Raw genomic sequence first — 13,872 nt, forward strand, 5'->3', positions numbered from 1 at the left:
CAAGGGAAGGACTGGGCCAGTGGTGCCAACTCGAGGGGAGAGCCAGGCTGTGGACAATCACCTCCCTCCTTGGGAGGCTGGGGGAGGAGGCCCAGAGGAGGTCTCAGGGTACGGAAGGAGGCCAGGCTGGACGTGAGGCCATGGGCCCAGGGAAACCAGGTTTGGGGGCTTACCGCCTGGCTCCCCATCCTGGCGGGTGGGAATATGCCTGAAGAAGCCCAACGAAGTTCCCAGCAGGGGGCGCAGGGTGGGAAGCACGGAGAAGAGCTATGAGAGCGTGGGCACGACACGCTGGTCCAGCCAAGGTGACATCCCCTGGACAAGCTGCCTTGCCCCGCTTCTCCCCGTCCTCCTCCAATTGGTTCATGAGCCCCAAGGAGACAAAGCTCCGGGTCACACTTCCTTCCTTCCCAATCTCTTCTGCTCTCCTCACTGGGTAGAGCACTTCTGACCCAGGTTTCCTTATACGATAACTACAAAGGCATCTGAGACTGTGACTAAAAGGTACATGTATACCTTCAGGCTTGACTAACACTCAGAGAACAACTAACATAACCAAGAACCATGCGGGCACAAGGATGCATTCTCTCTCTGAATGCTGCCCTGACGCTCCCGGGGACTTGACCGTACGTCTGAAAGGAAGCCAGACTGCTCCGGGGCAGGACGCACATGGACCCTCGCGTGTTCAGGGTCAGCGAGAGGTGCCACTCTGCTTCGGCCAGGCTCACCTTGGACTGCTGACCAACATCTGCAGCTGGCCTGTTTCCTGCTCTCATCCTCCACAGAGCCCTGTCTTCAGGGAGGCTGAGTGAAGACACGCTCAAGAATGGATGTGGTATGTGCAGGACTTACCCGGGAGCCTGGGAGAGCCACAGAACCCACCTCCTGATGAACTCAGCACTGACAGCGGTGAGCGAGGACCAATTCAGCGCCAGGCCGAGGCATCTAGCGGGAGGTGGTGGGCTCTATGTGTCCTGATGGTGGCAGCAGAGACCAGCTCAGGAGGCACATGGTCCCCTGCTCCAGCTGATTGTGGCCTGGATCCAATCAATTTTGGTGGGCAGCACAGCTGAGAATGTGTGTGGCTGTCTCTGGCATGGCTCAGGGGCTCAGGAGACAAGGCATTTCCAGTCCTGGCACATGTCTCCTTCCAGCTGTCGGGTGCGGCTCCCGATCTGGACGGGCAGGTGGAACTGATAACATCCCTTCCTGAGCAGGCCTGAGATTTGCTGTGATCACCCGTTTCCACCAGAAGCAGGGATTCACCCACCTGCCCAGCAGTCCTGGCCATCTCAAGTCTGGCTTCTGGTGGATGGAGAAAAGCAGGGCCAGGGCTGGTCTGAAAAGTCAGCTGTGAGGACACCTATGTGTGCACTTTGCTACCAGCCCAGACTGCCTGAACTATCTGGCAAACTGCCAGAGGAGGAGACCCTTCTTTGAGGGCTGCTGAGTGAGCTCTAGGATAAATGTAGCTGCTGGGAAGGTCTGAAATATGCGGCCCTTAGACCTGGAAGAGTCTGCTCGCCTGATGACTAGAGTGGGGTTGGGCTGTGAAAGCAGCCTGCACATTTACTCATCTGTGCTTTCAAAGAGCACAGCGTTCTGAAGAAATATTCTTCTATCTTAACGTCCCTCTTATAGGGCCCTTCACAGGAGTTGCGGCCATGACCGAGGACAGGGAGCTGGATGTGCAGGAGGCCAGGGCTGAGGCAGGAACCTGGGGGAGTGACGGCTTAGGGCAGACTTCCACGTGGATGGTGGAAATGCAAGACAGATGCCAAAGGAAGTGGGGTCTGGGTTCCAAGGGGCTAAAAGAGTCCACTTTGACAAAGGTTCATATCATCCTTTACAAAGTACTATGCTCTGTCCCAGCCCCTGCAGGCTCCTGTCAGAGTGCCGGAAGCATTCTCGAGTGCAGTTCCAGGCTTGCTTCTGTCTCGGCTGGCATTACTATGCATGGTTTAGGCAGCCAATGGGTTTTCCGGCTTTGCAGTAAGATCTGATCTGATTTCAAACTCATACATAGCAGAAGGGCTGGAGAAGTCTTTTTAGAATTGCAAACGCAGGTGGGTATGGCCTGTGGGCATGCCGGCTAGATGTGCTCTGTGCTGTCTGGCCCAAGTGGAGGGAGGCCCAGGTGGGGAGACAGCTCTAGGCGCTGGAGAGGGAGCCACATCACATATCCCTGATTCCTAGCGCTTGGCACAGTGCCTGGCACACAATGGGTGCTTGGGAAAGAGTGTGTGGAATCAGACAAACAGATTCTACCACCGGATGTGGGCTGACTCATGTGTGATGGGGACCCTGGGCAAGTCACTTCACCTGGCGACTTACTCCCCACCTGTAAGGTGTGTCCCTTCCATAGCGTGTTTGCTTTTTCTGTTTTTATTTCATTCCTCTGACTAGTCTGTTTTAATGATGGAATGATTAAAAATAATGGGAATTCACGCTGTAAACTAGAGCCTCTAGACACACGTAAAGAATGGAAAATCAGAAAGCTGTCTCTAATGTGGTTACTTCTCAAACATGACCATTATTAGTAATTTACTAGCTAATAGTTCTACATTTTATTATCATTCTTATGTTTCAGAAGTGGGCAAAGTTTTAAGAACACACGTGTGTTTCCATGAGAGACAATAAAGCTGCTTAATGAAAGAATGAAATATGCAACCTGCAAACATTTTCACTTTTCCTGAATTAAGTCCTTGGGAAGAAGCAGGCCGCCTGCTCCTGAAATGGAAAGTTTGCTTTGCTTATCAACTAGAAGGAGACAGAAAGCTGGGAGAGGCGGCTCCTGGAAAGAAGCCAGACTCCACATTAGAAAAGATCTTGTTGGAGTATGATGCCAAGGAGAAATCACGTTCACGTTACAGGCACACACCTTCTGCACTAACATTCAAACGACCCAACGCGTGAGGAAAGGCTTGGAGATCTGGCTTAACAGCCTCCTCTGTGGGAAGTTTCTGGAGTTTCGTTCCTCTGGAGATCAGGGTGAGCCCATGGTGTGATGTGACAGCACAACCAACAGAGCTGATGCCAGTGTGGGCTGCCTGAACATGACCAGTGTCCACGACAAAGGAGCCACCATCCACTCTCCTCTGCCACGGCCAGGCACGTGTGCAATGTGTCCTCCCTTGTGGGGGAGTGGGTACAAATGAGGCCATGCAAAGCGGCAGATGCGGGGCAGGGCCAGGGCAATGGGGCCCTATGAAGAGACCTGAAGGAACTGGGATGAGAAGCTTGGAGAAAGAGAAAACTGCCCTTGAGAGCCATTCAGGAGTCAAATGTTTCAGGGGTTGGTAGATGGACTTGTTTTGTATGCTTTTGTCAGAGGGCATGGCTTAGGACCATGGAGTGAAAATTAGAAGGAGGCAAATGTCAGGCCCCCTGGAGAGAGAGAGAGCTGGGTAACAACCTGAGCCGTCACAGCATGGGTTATCTGATGAGCGAGGAGCACAGGAGGTGTCTCACCCCTGGAAGGGTTCAGAGGGAGGCCAGATGATAACTGGGGTGTGGCGGGGCTGAGATCAGTGAGAGTTCCGGTGAGCTTATCAGAGAAACTCTAAGAACCTAGGATCAAGTATGTGGGGAAGCCAATGGAGGCGCTAAGGTTCTGAACAATTACATCAGGTTCTTTATGGAGACGTCAGGAGATAGCCTCCCGACCCCTCATTAAGAGGGGACAGGTAGCAGCAAGGAGGTGCTGGTGGCCTACGGAGGGCCCTTCTCCACCAACACCTGTGAACGCCAAAGACAAAGATGAGGTCCACACTGCGACCAGCTCACACCACCCAGGAACAAGGACAACCGGGCGAGGAGGGAGGGAAAAGCTAAATTCACACTTAACTCGCAAGCCTCAATTTAGCTACAAGAACTGTTTTTGCCAAGGCTAACAGAACTTCCTGCAAGATCAAAGCTTCATCTCTTCTTCCTTCTTGGGGAAAGAAAGAGAAGGAGGAGAAGAGATGAAAGAGGGGAGGAAAGATAGGAAGGAAGATGGGAGTGAAGTGGGAGAGGAAGGTGAGGGCTCTGCCCCTTGGAGGCCGTACATTAGGAAGTGCCAACTTTTATCTATGGTGCCTCCGTGCCACGTCGTTACAGGCACCGGCAGGCAGCCCTTGAGGGTGAGTGTGGCAGGGTGGTGTCGTGACAAGAGCACTGGGCTAGGAGACAGGTGCTTTGGGCTCTCATCCCAGCCCTGCCTCTCCCTAACTCTGGGGTCCTGGGTGAGCCATGTCACCTCTCCTGCTTGTTGTTTCTTTCTGCGAAGTGCAGGGTTGAACTGGACTACCTGTAAGGTTCTCCCAGCTCCTGAGAGTCGTGCCTTCACGATCAGTGAGCATCCGAGCCACAGCGGCAGAGCCGAGGACTAGGGGTACGGAAAACCCACGATTCTTGTCCTGCCACCTTGTTTCTTGGGATTCTGGGAAGTTTTGCAGCCCACTTTGTGGGGGCTGCCCAACTCTGGGGCAAAGGAATTCTGGCGATGAGCAAGTTGACATGGTATAGGGAGAGGAAGGGGGGAGGGAGGAGTGGGGCAGGGCGAGGCACTTACAGCAGGAGGAGATGGGCACGCTGATGGCCAGGATCACCCAGGCGATGTCCATCTTGCTCAGGCAGATAGTGGCTCTGTACTGAGGTTTGTCCCCTTCGGCCACATGGGAGATGTTCGCTGCTGTTCCAGGCTTCCAGGTCCCGGCAGGGACCAGGTGGTTGAGGAAGTTTCCCGTGGCCGTAGACACCACTGTGGAGAGAGGACTGGGCACCCTGTTGGGCATGGAGGGGGTAGCCACAGCCTTCTCCTCGGTTCGGGAAACAGTGCTTTCTGAGACCCTGGGGGGGCGGGCTGGGGCCTGTGGGGTTGAGGATGTTCCCTGAGGAATCCCCTTGGAAGGGGCTGAGACACTGGCATCGAAGGCAGCCTGGGTGGGCCCCGTGGCGGCCGTAAAGACCCCAGAGCTGGCAGACATAGGTCTGCTGGTACGAGGGGTGACAGTAAGCCAGGAGTCACTGTGGCTGGGGCTGTCCTGCAGGTCACTGTGGGGGCGCTGAGAAGGCACTGGGGCAGGTTGTGGACTGGCAGGGGCACCTGAGGTTGCTGTGGCATTCAGCTCCCCTCCTTGGCTGGTGAAGGTGGAACCACCCCCCTGGTCTGCTCTGCTAAGGCCTGGTTTGTCCTCTGCAGGCACTGGGGGGTCAGTGGGTAGTCCCCACAAGGTCTTGCTGGGTGCCGCCGTTGCGGCCACTGTCTGGGTCTGTGGTGAGGACAAGTAATCCCAGAGTGGGTTCCTAGGGGTGAGGGTGGAGGACTCAGGCTCCACAGACCCTGTGAAGTTGCCTTTGTAGATCTGAAAGATTTTCCCCAGGGGCCGCTTCTGCCCCAGATGTGTGGAGCTGTGATTTCTTCCCCGCTGGCCTTCCTTCCTCCCGGAGTAGCCACCGGGTGCAGGCGGGACAGGGCGTGATGAACTACCGGCCCCCCTTCGGGAGGAGCCTGGGGGCCTGGGGGGCCTGCGCGTGGTAGCCCGGGTGGGTGCTGTGGTGGGGCGGCTGGTGGCTCCCGTTGGCTTTGTCAGCAGAATGGAGGGTGCAGCCTCCCCCGGAGGACGGCCCTCTGAGTGAGAGGATGTGGTTGCCATGGCAGCAAGAAGGGGCTGTGTGGGCAGGGGGCCTTCAGAATGGGGGGTGGCTGCCGTCACCATGATGGTGGAGACGGTGTTTGTAGGAGGGTGTCCATCTGGATGGGGTGTTGCCGTTGCCATGGGAGCTTCGGCCTGTGAGGAGGGTCCATTGGGATAGGGGGTCGGTGTCACCACGGAGGCAGGGGCAGCCACCACAGATGAGTGTCTGGTAGAGCTGAGCAGTGCTGTCACCATGGTGCTTGGGGTGGTGCCTGAGGGGAGGACCTGAAGAGATTCCTTGGGAGATGGTTCCTGGGTGGCAAATACCAGCGCTTCAGTCAGTGCCAAGATCAGGAGGAAGCCTTGAGAGGGAGACAGAGAGAAGAAGTAAAATACCTGAGGAATGGCTCAGAGCCTGGGCCTTCCTAATCCACAAACCTGTAAAGCTCTGGAACTCAAGGGAAACACCAGGAGCATTCCTGAGGTCCGCCTGGCTGCCCTGACCCTCACCAGACACAGCATCGTGTGGAGGTGGGGCAGGTCTATCGGTTAGGTGCCGCCCCGCACTGCTGGGAAGAGAACCGGCCCCATGGGAACCAGCCAGCTAAACTGGCCAGGCCCTTCCTTTCCCAAATGTCTCTGAAGGCCATCAGCCCTCTGCCCACAGGCAGCTTCGAGAACAGGCTAGGGCTGGGGCTGGGAGTGGGAACATGGCTTGCGGCCTCTGAGTGCCTGCTGCCCCTCTGCAGCCAGCGAGTGGCCAAGGCCAGTCTGACCGCAGAGAAGCCAGCAGCTCCGTGTGAGCCACCCTGAGTCAAATGAGGAAGGTTTAGGTGGGCAGAGCTGACCAACTCCCATGCCTTTCCTGAACTTTCCATTTATGAACTAGACAAAGGTACAAACGGACAGACTGCTGTTCATTCAGGCCCTCTCCTCGACCCTGGAGCGCACAAGAATGAACAGGTCGGTCTCTGGCCCTGGATGAGCCCACACAAATCCACAAACATGGCAGAGACGTGTCAGTGCCACTGGAGAGTGACGAGCTGAAGGGGACAGGGGTCCAGAGGAGGCGACCAGATCAGGTGCCTGTAAAGCACTTCTCACAGAGCCTGGAAGAGAAGATGCGTTCCATACACACCAGCGGGGTTTACGGTTGTCGTCAGTGGTTGACTGCTTCTCCTGTGTGCTCCTGAGGCTGAACTCAGTAGAGGACCGGTGGTGGGGCCCAGACCTTTTGAGCAGGAGGAGCCCTTTTGAGCACTAAAAGAAAATCCTGGATTTCGCGTGACGGTCAGTGCGTATGCTTTAGTTCACTGAGAAAATGCACAAGGACAAAAACCTACACATCTAAAAACACTTCTAAATATGCGTGGATTTTATTAATCACAACAGCATGTACCTACCTTTAAAAATAACACCTCATGTACATGTGAGACATACAGTCTATTCAGATCATAGAGTGGAAGACTGGCCACCCTGTACCACACATGGGCCGGGAAGAGCTGGGCCTCACAGGCCTCTAAGGCCTGATTCTGACCTGTGAACGCCTCCTTGTTCACACAACTCCCTCTTGGTCACCCTCATGCCCTTCCTTCAGCCCTGCTGGCCGCCCAGGCAATGGCAGAGACCTGTCTCCATCTCAGAACTCTCAGAGCCTCCCTCCCCCAATTCCAGCAGGATGAATGGCCAAAGCAGGGCCCTCGCAGAGGTTCCGGGGAGTCTGGATGGTCAGCAAAGCTGCCGACAGGGGACGGCAGGGGCTGGGTGAGCTTCCAGGAACAGAGAGGGGGAGATCATCTTCTGGTGATCTCCAGGATCACTACTGGGGCCGCCTCCAACTTAGGTGTGGGGTGGAGTCTCAGAAGAGACCAGTGTCCCCCTCGCCCTGCACTTCTAAATTAGTGTGTGGTGGGGGGAGGCTGAGGGACTGCAGATCAAACAGAGACTGTAGCCCCCACCATCTCTAGGACCAACAGTTTGCCCTAAGCAACCTATTTTTTCTAAACTTTCAATTGCGATCTAAACCATACATCAACAGTGTGCTCTGCTCATTCAAGTCAGTCCTAAAGACTTCACTGAGCACCTGCTCCGGCCCAGTCTTTCACACTCAATTTAATCCTCACAGCCACTCGCCAGGGTAGGAAATTGAGGCTCAGGGAGATTAAGCACCACGTTCAAAGTCCCACAGTAGCAGAAGTATCTGAAACCAGGGCTGTATCCAAAATGCACACTTCTCCTGGTCAAGCACCACCAATGGCGCAGGAGGAGAAAGGAGAGGACGGTAAATGGCACCCACAGAAGAAACAATGTGCTGCATGCTCTGACCAGCTCAGGGTTACTCAGCCCCTCCCGTGCCACTTAACACCACAGGGACAACCTATTCTCAGAACCCGTGGTCGTGACCTCTGATGTTCTGAGGGACATTCTCTTACAAGCCTCTGTTTGGCTCATGAGGGCCTTGGTTCAATACAAGTGTTGTTATGGACCGAACTGTGTTACTCCCAGGTGGGTATATACGTTGAAGCCCTAAGCTCCAGTACCACAGAAGGTGACTGTATCTGAGATAGGGCCTTTAAAGAGGGATTAAGGTAAAATGAAGCCATTTAGGGTGGGCCCTAATCCAATCTGACTGGTGTCCTTATAAGGAGAGGAGATTAGGACACAGAGAGAAACTCAGGAATGTTCTGCAGACAAAAGGCCATGAGAGGACACGGTGTCAGGGCAGCCCCCTGCAAGTCGGGGAGAGAGCGCTTATCAGAAAGCAATCCTGTCGGCACCTGGAACTTAGACTTCCAGCTTCCTGAACTGAGAAAGCAAACATCTGTTGTTTAAGCCCCCTAGTCTGTGGTCCTGTTCCGGCAGCCTGAGCGGACTGACACAAGTGTCTCCCTCAGAGATCCCCCCAAAGGAGAGCTGGAGACTGGGGCTTGTGCGCGGGTAGTTTATTTGGTGAAGTGATCGAGGGGACAGCCATGAGAGTCTGAGATGAGTGAAACAGGGAAAATCAATCCGAGGGCAGGTTATGAGCTGATGAGAACGGGCAACTCAAATTTGCTGGGGACCTCCGAGGAGCCGAGTAGACTACACCTCAAACTGTCCGTGTGAGAGGAGTCCTTACCAGCAGCTCCCACCCCACTGGCCCAGGGCTGCTCCATGGTGCTTACCCCACTGCACTTCCTCACTCCTGCAGGGGCCGGTGTGGCCAAGCCAGAACAGCCCCAGGCAGAGGGCCCGTCAGGTTACCCGGGCGCCCAGCCGGTGGCTGCCGCAAGAGCTGGAGCTAAAATTAAGGGCCCAGAGGATTCCTGGGGTGGAGCACCAGATGTGTCCGCTACAATCAGAGATCAGAGACCAAGGACACAGCAGTCCTTCGGCAGCAGCATCAAGGGCAGCATAAAGCTTTCAGAGAGACCCCGAGTGACCCCAGTGACAGGCCCGGGGTGGGAGAGGAACCTCCTGGCCTCTAGGTAAACTTCTGCAGCACTCTAGAGGCCGAGGGGTTAACATAGCCCTGGTCTTTAAAATACTCAGGGAAAGAAATTCCCCTGACTTTCCCACCAGGAGCATTCCAGGGGCTAAAATCCTCCCAGCTGGGAAGTGGATGACTGGAATCCTTCTTGCTGTAAGACTCCCAGTGTAAGTAAACATGTTTGCCTTTGCTGCCGCTGTTTTTTTTTTTCAGTTGCCAGGACCCCCTTAAGTTATTTTTCTCTCTAGGCGGATTGTTAAATGACCGCTCAGCCATTTCTTCTTCTGACTTTAGAGTAAACCTTTGGTACAATGAATGGATCCTGCCATGCTGGGTGCAAAGAGGTTTCACCTGGAGGAAGACATTTAGCTGTCACAGTGAGAGGGGCCCTAGAGGGAACTGAATTCAGTCCCCTCATTTCACAGAGGGGGCAACGGAAGGAGTAAAGTGACTTGTCCAAGCACATACAGCTGGTTGGGGACACAGTCTGGATCACAGCTACTGCTTCAAAGCAACTTTTCATTTGTATCATAAAAACTGCCACAGTGTTGCAGCACCCAAACGCCTCCTTCAGCCTCTACTGTCACCAATATGGAAATCAGACAAGAGATTACCTCTCCTCCTTGGCACAAAAGGTTAACAACTGAACACTGTCACAGTAACTGTGCAAGGCCTTCAACCCAGGCTCCCCTAACAGATGCAGATTTTCATTCAAGACCCTTTGTGCGGGTCTGCTCACTCCCGGCCTCACAATCTGGGGCGACCGCCTCTTTGCATGTCTTTTGCATAGATTTGCATAATAGACTCTGGAGGCTCTAACTGCAAATATATAAGAGAGACTGAAACTAAAATCTAGCTTGACATGCTTTAAACGTGAAACCGATTTTTAAACCATGTCGGAATAAAGACAAGTGTGTGGGGAGGTGGAAACCCACAGATTGATGGGTGCCCAGATGTCACAGGAAAGCCTCCTTCTACCTAAGATTCCAATGCATACATGATCCCAGGACCCAAGAGAAGGAAAGGCCTTCCTCCTGTTTATTTGGTGGGCTGCGTACAGTCCACATTGGGCGTGATATTTGCATCTGGTAAAGGCAAGGAGGGAATAGGTGAAGACAGAAATGGCTAACACGTACCAAGTGCCTCCTGCGTACCAAGAGCTGCTCAAAGGGCAAAGCCTGTACTGACACATTTATATCCTCCTAACAACGTGATGAGGCAGGTACTATTATTAACTCCCTGTTGCAACCGAGGAAAAGAGGCACAGAGAGGTACGGGAACCTGCCTCCTTTCACTCAGTTGGGGAATGGCGAGCTGCAACTTGAACCTGGCAGCTTGGCTACACTCTCAACCACTTTCACTCACTGTCTGCTCTGCCCCCACCCCCACCCCACTCTGCACATTCAAAAGCAATGATCCACAACCTTTTGGGAATTGATTTTCTGTTATTGGTCTTTTGACTTTTCTTCCCTCTTACCTATTTTCTTCTATCTCCATTTCAGGGCTCTGTATGACACACTGGGTATTCTTTTAACAAGCCAGTCAATTAACTTTATTTGCAAGTACCTGGGGGGGAATCAGGGGGAGGCACTTGTACTAGTTCAATACATGGCTGGAAACCCTGCTGTAATTCTCTCTTCTTCCCCAAACCTAGCATCTCATGCACACCACTGTTTAATTAAATTCATTGCATAATTTTCTCTTAAAATTGCTTACACACACACACACACGCGACATATTTGTTACACAGATAAATTTTCCGTTTACATATAAACAGAATTCTATCTCACTTTCCTTGTAATTTTAAATATCTTCTTTTAAGTGGAGCTTCCCTTCCCATTAAACTAGGTTTCTACTGCCAGATATTTTTCTCCATTGCCTCTAAACTCTTGTGACAGAATCACAGGAGTCTGAGAAGTCTTGCAGCCATCCCCCATCACTAAGCAAGATGGCAGCTCGGCCATCTTGGATGCTTGGTGTGGTGATTAAAAATCGCATCTGCAAGATCTCTGACACTCCTCCCACCAAAAGGTGGAGTCTGTTTCCCCTCCCCTTGAATCTGGGTAGGTCTTTGTGACCTCCTCAATGAACAGAATGAGGCAAGTGACACCACAAAACATCCCATGACACGGCAGAAAAGGTCTCGCAGCTTCTGCAGGTTTCTCTTGGGGGTCTTCAGCCTCATGTAAGAAGTCCCGCTCCCTCAAGGCCACCATATGGAGAGAGAGTGTGCAGATCTCGTGGAGAGGGAGTGTGCAGGGCCTGTGTGAAGAGTGAGAGGAAGGCCTGAGGAGCCCAGCCAGTCCAGCCCCAGCCACAGGTCAGATCTGAGAGTGAAGAAGCCTAGGAGATGACCCCGGCCCAGCCACTACTGGACTGCAACCACACGCGAGACCCCAAGTGAGAGCTGCCCAGCTGAGCCCAGTCAACCTTAACATTCATGAACAAAATAAGTGATTGTTGCTGCTTTCAGCCACTGTTTTGGGGTGGTTTGTTTTTCAGCCATAGGTAACTGGAAACTTTGGGAATTTAGCTTCTGCATCTGATGTTTCAACAACAAAAGGACCGAGTATCCAAGCATACCAACTCTGATCATCAGGGAGTCTGTTTTCGACATGGGCAATAACGTACAATCTCGCCTGGAAACAGCTTTTCTAATTTCAAAATTATCGTCTTTTAATTGGAAGGGGTATTAGGACTCTCTGGTATCTAACTCCCTCACTTTACACTGAGAAGGCTGAGGCCCAACCAAGTGACATGACTTGCCCTGGGCCACACAGCTACACAAAGTGAGGGCCGGGAGGGACCCAGCCAACTCAGTGCCCCTCCAGTCCCACTAATGCCCCAAGCCCACAGTGCTCTCTTCACATCACTGTGCTCTTGGCATTCCAGTGTGCTCCACTCTCTGAACTTCAATGTTCCCTTTTATTATTTTTATTTTTTGTGAGGAAGATCAGCCCTGTGCTAACATCTGCCAATCCTCCTCTTTTTTTGCTGAGGAAGACTGGCCCTGGGCTAACATCTGTGCCCATCTTCCTCCACTTTATATGGGATGCCGCCACAGCATGGCTTGCCAAGCGGTGTGTCGGTGCACACCCGGGATCCAAACCGGCGAACCCCAGGCCGTCACAGCGGAGCGCACGCACTTATCGGCTTGCGCCACCGGGCCGGCCCCTTCCCTTTTGTTTTAAAGATCAAACATAAACTCCACATTCCTCAGAGCATGGCTTCCCTCACTCAGAAATAAATATGCATCACTGACTTCAGGCTGAGCTGGGCGACTGCTCCTAAGAGGTACTCATGCATGTGACCTTGGATTCTTTATGAAACCAAAGAGTTTTGGGTTGAAAACTTTGCTGCTGCCCTCTCTTCAGGCAGCCACATTCCAAATGTTCCCTTCCATCAAGTCCTGCTGGGGACATGGTTCCAATCACAGGGCTAAGGGACAGAAGGTTCTGCTTGGTGCTTACAGCTACCTGAGGCCATCACTTAGTGTGTTCCAGAAATGTTGGAGATCACTGATTCAAAAGTTGGACTCATGAGGTCCATGACTCCAGGGGGAATTATTTTCCCAAGTACAATCTCCAGAACACTGCAAGCAAGAAAACCTGTGAGACGGAGCCCAGGTGTCCCAGACACACCAGTGGCCTCCAGGCAGCAGGAATTCACCTTGTGCTGCAGCTCTGGGAGCCTGACAGATCACGGTTTCCTCACAACAACACATGCATGCAGCACATGCACATAGATATGCACAGCCCAGGTCCTCTCCTGGGAGCAGGAAACAGGCAAGAACGACAGATTTGCAGCCTGGGTCCTCCCATCATCTGCATGTAACATATGGTTAAGTCGTTTGTCTAAGTTCAAAACAGCCGCCATGTAGCAGTACCAGGACTTAAAGCTGGTTTCTCTGACCCTGGCTGCTTGAGACCCTGGGGACTGAGAGATTTTTGATCCAGGAAAATGTCCTACATGAGCAGAGGAATGCTATATGAAGACAGGCAATGACATAACAATAGTAACAGCTGTCATGACCACAATTAAAAAAAACTTTCCTCAAAGGCAGTGACACTCGGGGCAACTACGCTGCCTTTTCTCTCAGCTCTAGCTTTTCTGCCTTAGTTATTTGGTTCCACTTAGGACTAGCATTTTCCACCCAGAACTCCTCCCGGGTCTTGAAGACTTTCTTAAGAGTCTCTCCTCGTGTGCCCATCCCTCTAAGCCTACCCTCTTGCAGCCCCCATCTCTCTGAATGGCAACAGCGAGTCTTATTGTTTCCCTGTCTGAACTCGAAGCTGCCAGAGGACAGATACCATGTCTGGTTCAATGTTATATCCCCATAGCTAGTCCAGCACCTTGGCTACTACAAATATTTGCTGAAGAATACGAAACCTTCCTAAATCACTCACTAGCCAGCTGTGGCAACTTGTGTTTTCCAGAAATAACCACTCCAATACATCCCAACCCACTAACTCTTCCTAAATGTGACTTGGTGGTCCTTTTGAGAGGTGGGGTCTACATTCTGTCCCCTTGAATCTGGGTGGGTTTGTGACTATGGCTGAAGTGATGCCACATGACTTCTGAGTCGAGGCCATAAAAGGTGGTACGGCTTCTTCCTAGTTCCTACTCTTGGGTGCCTACTCTCAGAAGCCAGCCATCATGCTGAGAGGGAGCCTGAGTAGCCCATTGAGGGGTCCATGTGGGAAGGAAATGAGGCCCCTGGGCTTCAGTCCCAGCTGAACTTCCAGATGACAGCCAGCACCAACTTGCTAGCCATGGGAGTGA

The 13,872-nt window shown here is 52.8% G+C and overlaps 1 protein-coding gene across 4 annotated transcripts in view; it reads right to left on the reverse strand.

Annotated features, from left to right (window-relative positions):
* Nucleotides 1–13,872, reverse strand: part of TMEM108 (transmembrane protein 108) — a 315,682-nt gene that overhangs the window by 12,073 nt on the left and 289,737 nt on the right. For 3 of the 4 annotated variants that reach the window (XM_004419362.2, XM_004419363.3, XM_087430560.1), the window contains exon 4: nucleotides 4,556–5,983. The exons of the other annotated variant lie outside the window; for it this stretch is intronic. In XM_004419362.2, the coding sequence (XP_004419419.1) occupies nucleotides 4,556–5,983 (1,428 nt within the window). The remainder of the gene's footprint in view (nucleotides 1–4,555; nucleotides 5,984–13,872) is intronic. 4 annotated transcript variants of the gene reach the window in all.

This window comes from Ceratotherium simum, chromosome 5 (genome assembly GCF_057802395.1).
Source record: "Ceratotherium simum simum isolate JZ-2026a chromosome 5, ASM5780239v1, whole genome shotgun sequence".
In the NCBI taxonomy this organism is placed as follows: domain Eukaryota; kingdom Metazoa; phylum Chordata; class Mammalia; order Perissodactyla; family Rhinocerotidae; genus Ceratotherium; species Ceratotherium simum.